Genomic DNA, 14,159 nt, shown 5'->3' on the forward strand with positions numbered 1-14,159 from the left:
TCTGGGATTTGTGGGGCCAGAGGACAATGGCAGCACCATTCTTTAATACAAACAATTGATGTTTTCTTGGTCTTTGTAAAGAACTGTGCAGTCATAGTTCAAGATAAGTTTTAGGCCCTTCCCACTCCACTCCTCAGCTCTTTTTCTTCATTTGTGCCAGCCCCCATCCGTGTTCTATACCAGAGCCAAGCACAGTCCTTCTTTGTTTTTGTATGGTCTGCACACAATGACTAGTTTTACATTTTTAAATGGCTGAAAAAAATCAAAAGAATAATATTTCATGACATGTGGCAATTATATGAAATTCAAATTTCAGTGTCCATAAATAAAGTTTTATTGGAACACAGCCATGCTCATTTGTTTATGTATTTCTATGGCTGCCTTTCACACTACAACAGCAGAGTTGAGTAGTTGTGACAGAGACCATATGGCCCAAAAAGCCTAAAATATTTACTATATGGCCCTTTACAGAAACAGTTTGTCGAACCCTGAACAGTACTACAGCCAAAGTTATCTTTTTTTTTAAAAAAAATTGCTTGCTTATTTTTGCTTCCTGCTTAATACCTATTGCCCTTGGAATAAAAATCTAAAAATCTCTATAGGGACCACATAATCAAGACCCTTCCCACCTCTCCACCCACATCTTAATATACCCTCTCATTCTTGTCATCTTAAATGTTCTGCTTTTTTTTTTTTATTAAGTCTTCAAATATGCTTTCTGCCAGGAAGTTGTGACCCTCTTATTCCCACTCTAGTTCTCATTAATAAACCTGAAGTCAGGTTCTTTCTTTTAGTTTTCTATAACATTTTGTATTTCTATAATATGCATTACAGTTACAATTCTATGTTCTATTTCTGTTCTCCTTGCTTAACTATAAATCCCTTGAACACAAGGACCATGTCTGTCTTGTTCACTGTTGTATGTCCACTGACAAGTTCAGTCTTTACCACATAGCTGGTTTGGTATACAGTTTGGTTTACCAAGTACGGTCTGAAACTGTCTGGGTTTAGGCCTTTGTCAAAGTAAATATTGCGCTTCCCTTACTCTCAAAAGTATGCCAGTTTGGACAATAAATTATACCTTACGTGTAACAGATGCTCAATAAATACTTTTTGAATGACTCAATTTAGTAGAACTTCAATGATTTGGAGTCCAAATAATTACTACCGTTAACAAGATATTATAAATTCTCTTAGTTCAAGGAAAAGGCAAAGGTTAGGGGGAAAACACAGACATTTCTGAAATAGTTCAGAAACCGCATTCAGGGCACACCCTAAGTTCAATGTATATTTAATTCAATTTCTTTAACCTTCAATATGTACGGTGAGAACAAATGATTATCTTGAAACACTAAAGCATCCTCAGTTGCCAAAAGAAATGTTATTTTCTATATACTTGAATTACTAAGAAAATAGGGTTCGTATGTAAGGTTATCAGTAGTAACAAGGATTAAAATTTAAAAGATTTTTAAAATTGAGGCTCAATCAATTATTTCATATTCCTACTGATATTCTTGTATTATTGCATTTAGGATTACAGATATTAGGAATATAGGCAGGATGTATGCAGAAAATTTACTTTTGTACTGTTGTTTTTTTTTTGAAATGGAGTCTTGCTCTGTTGCCCAGGCTGGAGTGCAATGGCATGATCTCGGCTCACTGCAACCTCCACCTCCTAGGTTCAAGCGATTCTCCTGCCTCAGCTTCCTGAGTAGCTGGGATTACAGGTGCTTGCCACCACACCCAGCTAATTTTTGTATTTTTCATAGAGGCGGGGTTTCACCATGTTGGCCAGGCTGGTCTCGAACGCCTGACCTCAGGTGATCTGCCTGCCTTGGCCCCCCCAAGTGCTGGGATTACAGACGTGAGCCACCACGCCCGGCCTGTACTGTTTTTATCTTAGCAAGGTAATAGTGGTCTCTCTTGCCAGCACATGGGGGCTATGGGGAAGCTAGCTCTCCTTGGAAATTTAAGAGTATATTCTGAAAGTGAATGTTTCAATCCAGGGTCTAATAGAGCAGAAATCTGTAACTTATTTTGAATTTTAAGGCTTAAAGAGACAGAATGTCTTTTCATCTTATTCCCAAATGGCAGAAGAAGATAGCATATGTTAGATTCAGGGGTAAAGTAATGAGGGGATCTTTTTAAATGTATACAGATGTACGCTGTCTAAATTCTGATACATGTTACTCTAGCTTCTATTTTGGGAATCACTAAGTAGAAGGTTGACAGAAGGGTGTCCTGTTCCTCAGGTGTGTTGGGGAAAAAGGGTTTAAAACCGTTGATTGAAAGTATTAGTGTATAAAAAGAAAGAATATATCGGTCTGAAGAGGACTTGGTCAGACGTAGGCCAAGAACTTAGGACTTAGGACAGAAAAGTAGAGTTGCAGAGGCAGACTTTGATCAATAGAGAACCATATGGAGATGGGACAGAGATGAATCATCATGCCCCACCAAGGTCACAGTAAATTGTCCCTTAAAGCTGTCTACTTTTGCTCTGATTCCATGCTTGTTGTGCCACTTTCTGATTGCTGATCTGACTTCCAAGGTATTCAGGTGTTCTGGGCGATAGAAGAAAAGATTTCTGATCACCAGAAAGGAATCTTCCCCACTGTGCATTAGTGTATTTCCAACTGAGCTAGTATCAGCTCGTGAGTGTGGCTTATATAAGTTGGCCTCCCTGAGCCAACTCTAGGATAGTGACAGCTCTGAGGCTTTTCTTTAAATAGTGGTCAGTTTACAAAGCCGATGTCAGCCACTGAGACCTTTCGGAGGAGTGTCATCCAGCTTTCTCCTTTAGCCTGCGCAACATTATCAAATCCCCTTGTTCTTTTATTTTGGAGTTACTGGAATTCCAAAAGTTTTCCAGTAGTGCTATCAATCTAATAAATGCAACATTCAGACCTACCTGGAAAAAAAATGAATGTGAAATTGGTAACTATTTGTCACATTTGCTATGTAATAGCATGGCAGTATAGAAGTGTTTGTATTATATAATTCCCTCTTTTTTACCTTCTTGATTGTCAGAACTCCTCTACCTATTTTCCCTTGGTCAGTGAGCCACACCGCCTTCTACCCAGTCACCCAAGCCAGAAACCTAGATGTATCCTTTTTCTTGCCTCTTTGCCAGCCAGCCGTGTCTAGTTGGTCACCAAGGTCATCATATTTCTAGCTTGAACCATTACCAATGTCTTCTTATCTCTTTTTAACACCTGATCTGTCTTTGAGGTTGATGTCAAATAGTAGTGTTTTAAAATTGTGTCTTTTAAAATCATAATTCTGAACTTGTTACTTTTCTATATGAAACCACTGGGTGGCTTTTGATATTTCGACAATGTAAAGTCCATATTCTTTGGCATGGCATACAAGGCTCTTCATGACGTGGCTGCTTCCTCCTTCCCCACTGTATCTCCTCTCCCTGCCTCACTCTCATGATACACACATGCTCAAGTGATGGGGAACTGGTTTGGCAAGCTGCATCATTCCTCTGGATGCTTGCATTTGACATACATGTGCTCATCCTGTGCTCATCTTACTTGACCTTTCGGCAGCGTTTGATACCACTGTATACTCCCTCTATTTTGAAATACTTTCTTCCCTTGCCTTTCATGACATTATTTCTGGAATCTTCTCTTACCTTTCTGGTGTTTCCCTGAATCTTTTTTTGCTGGCCACTCCTCTATTTTCTCTTTGTGTGTTGGGCTTTCTTGGGGCTCAGTTTTAGGTTCTGTTTTTCCCTCTGAAGCCTACTAAATTTAGCTCTGCCCTACATAGCAGTGGTTTGGTATAAGGATTTTTTTTCTTTTTTTTTTTTTTTTTAGAGATTTTTCTTTTTTTTGTTTTGTTTTGTTTTGTTTTTTATTATACTTTAAGTTTTAGGGTACATGTGCACATTGTGCAGGTTAGTTACATATGTATACATGTGCCATGCTGGTGCGCTGCACCCACTAACTCGTCATCTAGCATTAGGTATATCTCCCAATGCTATCCCTCCCGCCTCCCCCCACCCCACAACAGTGGTATAAGGATTTTTATATTTAGCAAAAATGTATATAAATATCAATTGTGGTACAGTTAATGTATATTTTCTCATAGCTATTTGTTCACCATCGTAAATATATTTAGTTACAATTTCAGTCAATGAGAACTACCATAATATGCTAAAAGCACCGCCTTTTAGACAGCGGAAGCTGCCCCCACAGTGGGCTTTCTTCATTTGAATGAGTAGTATTTTCAGCATCACTCTACTCTATCTCATTCTGCCATTGTATAAAATGATGAGATTTTAGCATCCCTCAAAAGGTTAATCCGTGGAGTTCATCAAGTAGCCTTTGATCTGTTTACATGCATCACTAAATTAAATGGAATGACTAGGTAGAAATTAGGGCAAATTTTGCTTCTTTATTTAGAAGAAAAATTTTCTTCTGAGAAATAAATAGGAATTAGTAGATGAAACTGTACTGTCTATTATAGTCCAGATCACTGCCAGGGAATTATTCTAAATACACCAAAGTCAGAAATATTTTCAAAGAAAAGAATTATTGAGTAATCAAAATGTTGCCTTAAACCTTTCAGTGATGAGAGATGTGCCGGGTGCTTAGTAGAATTGTTCCACCTGAACAGCTGGCTCTTCCTGCTATTTCCTTACGTTACATTTACAGCACTCAGAGATAGAATCTTTGGTTGTTGTAAAGGATTAATGCAAGAGTCTGATAGGAATACTACATCAGTACTGGAGAAGTAGTATATGAAGAAGTAATCATGACATTCCCAGAATTGCATAGAAATTACTAGCATGGAGAAGAAAAATTAACCTGTAATAGAGTTAATTTTAAAGATGAGATTAAAATAATATTGCAATAGCTGTTTTATATCAATTTAGCATAAGCAAGATATTTTTACTTTCATTTTGTTTTTTCTAATCTGTGCGTAGGACAGAGAAAATTAGGAACTGTCCCTTTAATAAAACCTGTTTACCTATCTTCTTCTTGTAGGAGTGGCTTAGGAACCTGTAGAGTGAGGTATAACTTCCAATTCTGCATTCTGACCTGCAACCTTGGAAAGAGTGCTGGTACTACAACCAGGAAGTGACAGATAATGTGCTTTAACTACATTAGAAAAGCTTCTCATAGCAAAATTGAGAGATTGAAGCAGTGATTATTTTTACATAGTTGTCATTAAATATTTGGAGCTCTGCTGTGCATACAGATGGCAACATACTTAGAATACACAGCTTTCTGGGCCAGAAATTGATCTTCTGACTTTTGAGCCTTATCTGATTACTGCTTGGTTCATCTTTATTTTGTTAAACTACTCCGTAGGCTGAAAGGGAGAGACTCTCCTTGGTTTGCAGGTGGGTGGTCAGCTTGTGTTTAAAATTTAGGTTGTTTTGAAGACTACTAAGGTAGATTGTTTTAGCTGCTGGTTATTGAAAGAATTATGAATATCAGGCCGGGCATATGTTTGAATGTTTGAATGTTCAACATGGCTGTAAATAACCACATTTTTATGAAAACTGGACAACTTTGTAGAAAACGTCATTTTTAACAAATTGGCAAATCTACAAGATGGTGAATTACATGAGTTATATTTTATTTTCCATTAACCTGTTATATATATTAAATTACTAGCTTGAAAAGTATATTGCAATTACCCTGCTATTAACTTCCTGCTAGTATTTAATACAATATTTAAAACATTTATGTAGTCAAATAAAATTACATTTTTGTTGTTAGTATTTTACTAATAAGTTTCATTTCTTTTGCTGTTAGGAAGCTGCCTGAGTATTCATCATTGGTTTATCTTTTTGCTTTAGTCTGCCTTTGGAATCGTTTGATATCTATTATTTAAGAAAAGTTTTTATAAAAGATTAATCTTACACAAGTATATTGAAATATTGCTTGCTTCTCATTATAAAGTTAACCATCCTAGTAAGACACTAAAATATTTCGAAGATAATTTCTTTGGAAGAATGAGTTAATTAGTAGTGTGAGTTATTATTGTGAAAAAAAGTTCACAACAAATGACTCATTTGGAGTGGGAGTCAGAAAATAAATGTGTATGTTCCTTTAATATCAAGGACAGTGGTTTCTTAATTTTCTCTACCACTAATGGTCCTTGTTATGTTTTTTTCTATGGACACTGTGCTTCCAAAGACTTTGTCTACCAAATAAGGGGTATACATTAAATAATAAATATTAAAACATCACTACTTGTTAGATATATATTATTTCCAGTGAGAATTTATCAGCCTGTGTTATCCATTGTAGGTTAATATAGTTCAGCTCAAAACAGAGGCTTGCCATTTCACTTAACTTGAATAGCTTTATTTTAGATAATTGGATATTTTTGACTTTTTGAAATATTATCTGATAATATCTGATGATAATATCTGAATTTTCATCATCTGCTCTTGTGGAATCCTGGTAATCTGGGCACAGCAGATTGGGAACTAGTGGTCTAAAGTGCAGACATTTTGTTCTTAATATCTTTGAAGGTCAATGAAATGTAATGAAGGTCATCTAGTATAACATAACAAACAAAGATGCCATAGTTACTAGACAGAGAAGAAAAAAGGAGGAAGAAAAAGGAAGTGGTATTTGTTGTAGGGAACACTGGGGAGGAATTCAAGGCATCTGTGTTTTGGCCCCATCAAGTCTGTATTTATCTCTACTATTTCTCAACTTAAAATTTTTATTTCAGTTAGGCTGATAGACTACTGACTTCAAAACAAGTGTTACTTATGTTCATGTATTTATTCTGTATTTTTAGTTGGTTTCCGTCTCTTCAACTTTTCCCATTTCTCCATTTCCCCATATTCTTCCTTTATCTCAGCTGAAAACACTTCTCCAATGTGAAGCTTTATCTGATCACACTAATCCACAGTCCTATTTCCTTCCTTTAGACTTTCATATCATGTTGACTCTACCAGTACTTTAGTGCATGATCATATTATATCTTGTCATATAACTTAAGAACATCCCATGTCTCTTCAACTATATTAAAAGTTGTTTGAGGGCCAGGAGCTTAACTTCTACATTATGTTTTTATGTTTATTCTCCTTAGCATCTAGTGCAGTAACGCACATTTGTTAGGTACTAAATAAATATCTGTTGAATGAATGAGAGAGATTATCTTACTAACAATTGCTTCAAGTGTTATGCTACTTCCTTACACCTTGCTTAAGCAGGTAATTAACTATCTGTAATGTTTTTAGACATCAGACCATTGGTTATCATAATATTGTTATTTAATTTTATTTTTCAACTGGAGGCCATTATCCTAAATCATAATAATACTGTTTTTGTTTTGCTAGGTAATGTGTGAGTTTGTTGTATTTGATGGTTTCAAAATTTGATAATTTCTGCCTACAAATAAAGAACAAGCTGGACTTTATTAAAGATAAATCGAAGGAAAAATTCTGAAGTCCAGACTCTTGCATTTTATATATTAGGAAAATATAGTTTAAAATTTATTGATATATAAGATTTTTAAAGTGGTTAAAATATTCAGATACATTATGGATTAAGAGGACAGGTTCTAAGCTAACAGGGCTGAACGGTGATTCAGTGGTCATGGTAGACTGGTTAGACTGCAGAACTAAACTGAAGATCAGAGGCTAGGCACCGTGTCTCACGCCTATAATATCAGCATTTTGGGAGGCTGAGGAGGGTGGATCACTTGAGGTCAGGAGTTCCAGACCAGCCTGGCCAACATGGTGAAACCCCATCTCTACTAAAAATACAAAAATTAGCCGGGTGTGGTGGTGCACACCTGCAATCCCAGCCACTTGGGAGGCTGAGGTAGGAGAATCGCTTGAACCTGGGAGGTGAAGGTTGCAGTGAGCTGAGATTGCACCACTGCACTCCAGCCTGGGTGGCACAGTGAGACTCCATCTCAAAAACAAGCAAACAAACTGCAGATCAGTAATTACCAGAAAGTATGAACAAATTATTATTATTATTATTATTATTATTATTATTATTATTTTGAGATGGAGTCTCGCTCTGTCACCCAGGCTGGAGTGCAGTGGCGCAATCTTGGCTCACTGCAACCTCCGCCTCCTGGGTTCAATCGATTCTCCTGCCTCAGCCTCCCGAATAGCTGGGACTATAGGTGTGCGCCACCATGCCCAGCCAATTTTTGTATTTTTTTTTTTTTAGTGGAGACCAGGTTTCACCATGTTGGCCAGGATGGTCTCGATCTCTTGACCTCATGATCTGCCTGCCTCAGCCTCCCAAAGTGCTGGGATTACAGGTGTAAGTCACTGTGCCTGGCCTGAACAAAGTATTTTACAGAAAGAAAATTTAAAACATTTTTAACCTCCCATTTACAGTAGTTATTATAATATGTACTTTAAAATCATTTTATCTATTCCTTTTATGAACTCTGCCAGATAGCTTTTATTAACTCATTTTTATAGATATGCAAAATGGAGGTACAGAAAGGTCAAATAACTACCAAAGCCCCATGTCTAGTCTTTGCACAACAGGTCATTTTTGACTTCAAAACTCATGTTTTGAATCACTGTGATATTATATTTTATATTTTCCAATGCTCAGTGTAATTTTTCTGTCATTTTAGAGCCTGACTAGACAGGAATTCTGGCAACTGCTCCAGCAGAACTATGGCACTGAGCTAGGTTTAAATGCTGAGGAGATGGAAAACTTGTCACTGTCGATTGAGGATGTACAGCCAAGGTACAGCAAAATGTTTTGAAATGTCAAAGTTTATCAATTATTAATCAAAGCAGAATTATTTTACATTCGACTAATTCTGAATTTCTAGTAATTTATCTTTGGCTGCCATTTGCCCCTTTGTTCTCTGTGGTGGAATGGGGTGAAAGGTGGGGACAGAGAATAGTTTGCTAAATAGGTAAGCACATATGAGATATATAAGGAAATGTTGGCTATGTCACTTAGGGTAGACTTAAAGTCTGGTTTTAGTAAGCCTGTTTGTTAAGGATCTGGAGAAGTACCTAGTGAAATCTCTGAGTTTATAGATGACAGTAAAGTAAATTATATGGTAGGTGTTTTGAAGGATACAATAATATGATTTTTCCTCAGGAATTCCCTAACATAGTGCTTAGCATGTGGTTGGCACTCCATAAATATTGAATACATTAATGGAAGGAGCATATAGCCTACCGTGGAATGCAAATAATTGTAATACAAGGTCGATAATGGTAAGAGTCATAACAGAGTAACAGATAATGTGATAAAGGAATTAAGAGTACAGAGAGACTATTTTTGACTGATGAGGATTCATTTAGAAGAGTGGACATTTTTATTAACCTCTACAAGTAAAAGTGCATTATGTCCAATGGAAATTGAGGCTATTAGCAATAAAAACAATTAAGGAGAATACATTAAAATTCTATAGCAAACATTATGCTGAGTGAAAAAAGCCAGTCACAAAAGGCCATATATTGTATGATTCCATGTATGTGAAATGGAGTCTAGAATTGGTAAGTTTATAGAGACAGAAAGTAAATGGTAGTTGCCAGGAGCTGATAGGAAGGGAGAATGGGGAGTGACTGCAAGTGGGGACAGCATTTCTTTGTTGGGGTGATGACAATGTTCTACAATTAGTTAGTGGTGATGATTGCCCAACTCTGTAACCCACTGAATTGTACACTTTACATGAAGTGAATTTTGTGGTGTGTGGATTATATCTTAAAAGCTGTTATTTAGAAATTCTATAGCAAATCTTAAAATGGAAATATTTTGAAAGTCTCAAAGTATGTGCAGAAATTTTACTCATCTAGGTAATCTACTTATGCCGATCCAATTTATATCTTTTCAGCTTAGCATCAGTATTTTATAGGCTTTTTTACATGGTTGCACATGTATATTTTATTAGCTTTCTGTAAAGTTAAAAATTTCCATTGTATTGCTCTCCTTGAGAAGTTTAGTAGCCTCTTGCCGGCTCTGGATTTGGATAGAAAAGCAGTTACTCTAATGCAAAGAGCCTTGGATTATGGTAAACAGGATCTGGATCTTAGTTAGGGTCACCAAACAGCCAAGCAACCTCAGGCAAATCTTTTCATTTTTTTGATTCTCAGTTTGCTCGTCTATGAAATGAGGCAGCTGAACTAGATTATCTTTAAGGTCCTTGCCAACTTGAAAAGTTTCTAGTCTTCGAGGAAAGAAAGAATATTTTTGACTAGCTGCTGTTTTCTTCGGGCGATTGAATGCTTTCTTTTTTTTTTTTTTTTTTTTTTTTTTTTTTTTTGAGACTGAGTCTCACTCTGTCACCCAGGCTGGAGCACAGTGGTGCGATCTTGGCTCACTGCAACCTCCGCCTCCTGGGTTCAAGCGATTCTCCTGCCTCAGCCTCCCAAGTAGCTAGGATTATGGTGCCCACCACCACGCCTGGCTACTTTTTGTATTTTCAGTAGAGATTTTGCCATGTTGATGAGGCTGGTCTTGAACTCCTGACCTTAAGTGATCCACCCTGCCTCGGCCTCCCAAAGTGCTGGGATTACAGGTGTCAGCCACTGTGCCTGGACTGAATGCTTTCTTTTTTTCTTTTCTTTTCTTTCTTTCTTTTTTTTTTTTTTTGGAGATGGAGTCTCACTCTGTCACCAGGCTGGAGTGCAGTGGCGTGATCTTGGCTCACTGCAACCTCTGCCTCTGGGTTCAAGCGAGTCTTCTGCCTCAGCCTCCCAAGTAGCTGAGACTTCAGGTGCGTGCCACCATGCCCAGCTAATTTTTGCATTTTTTTTTTTTTTTTTTAGTAGAGACGGCATTTCACCATGTTGGCCAGGATGGTCTCGATCTCTTGACCTCATGATCAGCTCACCTCAGCCTCCCAAAGTGTTGGGATTACAGGCGTGAGCCATCATGCCCGGTCAGCCTGAATGCTTTCTAAGAAAGTGTGTGGCAGGATTCTCATTCTCTCTTCTACTTCTTTTCCTGTTCTTCAGTCTCTGAAAGAAGCATATCTGTTTCAAACCTTTATTTCCTCGGTTCTTCCATCTTCTTCCTCTTTATTTGCAATCTCTCCTTCCTTCTTCCTCCTCCTTTCCTCTCTGTTTTTCCACATCTCACCTCCATCCTGTTGAGCACTGGAAATTAGATCAGTTGTGCTCTCATTGTATTTAATAGGTTTTCCTTTCTTTTTGCTCCTTGAGAAAGGGAAAGCAGATCCCAGGACATTTATTATAGTCTTGGCCATATGATCATTTGACAGCTATTTCTTAAACCTTGTTCTTAGGGCTGGGAAGAGTGAGGAGGCAGGAGTGGCCAATGGGCTTAGGCTCAGACATCTTGAGCATCCACTTCTGGGAGGGCTTCGCCATTTCAGCTGAGACTGAGTCAGAAGGAAGGAGATATAAAACTGCCTTCTTGTGCGGTCTAGTATCTAACTCAGACATCTACTCTGTACCTGTCCAAGCTTTGTGGTTGTACACAAATGAAATTTAAAGGAGCAATTTTCATTTGATTAGTTACTGTTACGGCCATTTGTACTTTGTTAATTTTTTAATGTTTTTGAGATTTATAGAATCTCATGTGAGTGTATCTTGTTTTCAGAAATGATATCAACTTGCATGTAATTTAAGAAGATAGCCTTGTTATAAGTAAACATTTATTTGTTATATTACAGTAGTCCATTTATTATCAAACTGTTTTATCATAGGAAATGACCTCAGTGAGGAGACCAAATCATTTATTTGTGTGGAGGTGACCTTATATTTCTATAATGATGTGTTTCTTACAGAAGTCCAGGAAGAAGCAGCTTGGATGACTCTGGGGAGAGAGATGAAAAATTATCCAAGTCAATCAGTTTTACCAGTGAATCAATTAGTCGGGTTTCAGAAACAGAGTCATTCGATGGAAATTCATCAAAAGGAGTTAGTATATGATATCCCTTTTAAAATATATCTGGTACTGTCATGTCCTAATCAGAATACAAGATAAATAAGGATACAGTATACAAAATGTTAAAAATAAGATATCAGGCTCCTACCTTATTTTAGGAAAAAAGTTTAAAGTCTGTTAGTAGCAGAGATTATGTGGGAAAATATGTGGTTTTGTTCAGAGCTATATAAAAAGCAGAGCTACCGAGCAGTTTTACCTGGGCATCAGTCTGTAGGGGGATAAATATCATTAAAAGAATAATAAGATGGAGAAATTTGTAAGTAGCAGAATTTTCCCCAGGGTAAGTACTGTGTGTGCTGGAAAGAATCTGTTTTTTTTTTTCTTTCTTTCACAGAAGGGAACAGCATGGAGAAAGAATCTGTTTTGAAGGGAGAGATGAGCCCCTGAGCAGCATGCTTGAGTAACAATAGCTGCTTTTTAAGCTTTTTAAGCAGGCAGGTCCAGTTAACTACTAGGCATTATACTCAATTACTTAGTTTCTTCCTTTATTTTCTCAAGTATCATTGTAAGCACATCAGTTTTTTGTTTTTAGTTTTTTGGGTTTTTTGAGATGAGTCTCGCCCTGTTGCCCAGGCTGGAGTGCAATGGCATGATCTCAGCTCACTGCAACCTCCGCCCCCTGGGTTCAAACAATTCTCCTGCCTCAGCCTCCCAAGTAGCTCAGATTACAGGCACGTGCCACCACGCCTGGGTAATTTTTTGTATCTTTAGTAGAGATGGGGTTTCATCATGTTGGCTAGGCTGGTCTTGAACCCCTGACCTCATGATCCACCCGCCTTGGCCTCTCAAAGTGCTGGGATCACAGGCATGAGCCACCATGCCCGGCCAACACTTCAGTTTTTTATTCCAATGTGCTTCAATCACTTGCAGTCATTATTTGATTCTCAGTTTGCTCCCTCTGCCAATGGGAGCCCCTTCAAGTTGGTTCCTTTGGCCTTTTGAAATGACCAGTATCTTTAATGATGTCTTTTCTTTCTGGCACAACAATATCTTCTAAGCACATTTTGTATGTTTTCTGCCCCAGACCGTTTTCTTAATGAGCCATAGATTTTCTTAGTGAAGAATGGTATTTAGAGACCATATTCTGAGTACTAGGTGTGCTCCTACTGCAGAGCTTTTGTTCTGCTGATTGGGATGCAAGTTTGGGGGCAGAGCTGAATTCCTTTATTTAGAGCAGGGCTTTGGCTTCAAATCTTACATCTGCCACTTGCTAACTGTATAAGTTAATTACTTAACCTTTTCTTTTCTTTTCTCAACTGTAAAGTGAGGATTATACTTTATAAGGTCTTTTTAAATAAGAGTTAAATGAATTAGTATATATGAAAATGCAGTCATGCTCTGTATAATGTTTTGGTCAGTGATGGACTGCATATGTGGTGGTGGTCTCATAACTTTTTTTTTTTTTGATACAGAGTTTTGCTCTTGTTGCCCAGACTGGGGTGCAGTGGTGTGATCTCAGCTCACTGCAGCCTCCGCCTCCTGGGTTCAAGCAATTCTCCTGGCTCAGCCTCCTGAGTAGCTGGGACTACAGGCATCCGCCACTATGCCTGGCTAATTTTTAATATTTTTAGTAGAGATGGGGTTTCCCCATGTTGGCCAGGCTGGTCTCGAACACCTAACCTCAGGTGATCCGCCTGCCTGAGCCTCCCAAAGTGCTGGGATTACAAGTGTCAGCCACTGCAACCAGCCAGTCCCATAACATTTTAAGGGAGCTGAAAAGTTCCTTTGCATAGTGAGGTACCATCATAACATGGTAATGCAATACGTTGCTCACATGTCTGTGGTGATGCTGGTGTAAACAAACCTGTGCTGCCAGGCCTATAAAGGTATAGCACAAACAATTATATAAGTACATAATACTTGATAATAAAATAATACATCATTATTTTAGAGTATACTCTTTCTACTTCCATATACAAAAAAAGTTAACTTTGAAACAGCCTCAGCCAGGTCCTTCAGGCGGAATTCCAGAAGAAAATATTGTTATCATAGGAGATGACAGCTCCATGCATGTTATTCTCCCTGAAGACCTTCTAGTCGTACAAAATGTGAAGGTGGAAGCAGTGATATTCATGATCCTGATCCTGTGTAGGCCTAGGCTAACATGTGTGTTTGTGTCTTAATTTTTAACAAAAAGGTTTAAAAATAACAAAATAAGAAAAAATTAAAAATAGAAAAAAGCTTTTAGAATAAGTATATAAAGAAAGAAAATATTTTTGTACAGCTGTCCAATGTGTTTGTGGTCTAACCTAAGTATTTTTACAAGAGTCAAAAAGT

At 37.6% G+C, this 14,159-nt stretch overlaps 1 protein-coding gene across 3 annotated transcripts in view; it reads left to right on the plus strand.

Moving 5' to 3' along the window:
* Positions 1 to 14,159, plus strand: part of GRAMD1C (GRAM domain containing 1C) — a 119,208-nt gene that overhangs the window by 64,027 nt on the left and 41,022 nt on the right. For all 3 annotated transcript variants that reach the window (XM_019023950.2, XM_004036077.5, XM_055381659.2), the window contains exons 7-8: positions 8,584 to 8,699; positions 11,722 to 11,854. In XM_019023950.2, coding sequence (XP_018879495.1) covers positions 8,584 to 8,699; positions 11,722 to 11,854 — 249 coding nt within the window. The remainder of the gene's footprint in view (positions 1 to 8,583; positions 8,700 to 11,721; positions 11,855 to 14,159) is intronic.

Source organism: Gorilla gorilla, chromosome 2 (genome assembly GCF_029281585.2).
Source record: "Gorilla gorilla gorilla isolate KB3781 chromosome 2, NHGRI_mGorGor1-v2.1_pri, whole genome shotgun sequence".
NCBI classification, from domain to species: domain Eukaryota; kingdom Metazoa; phylum Chordata; class Mammalia; order Primates; family Hominidae; genus Gorilla; species Gorilla gorilla.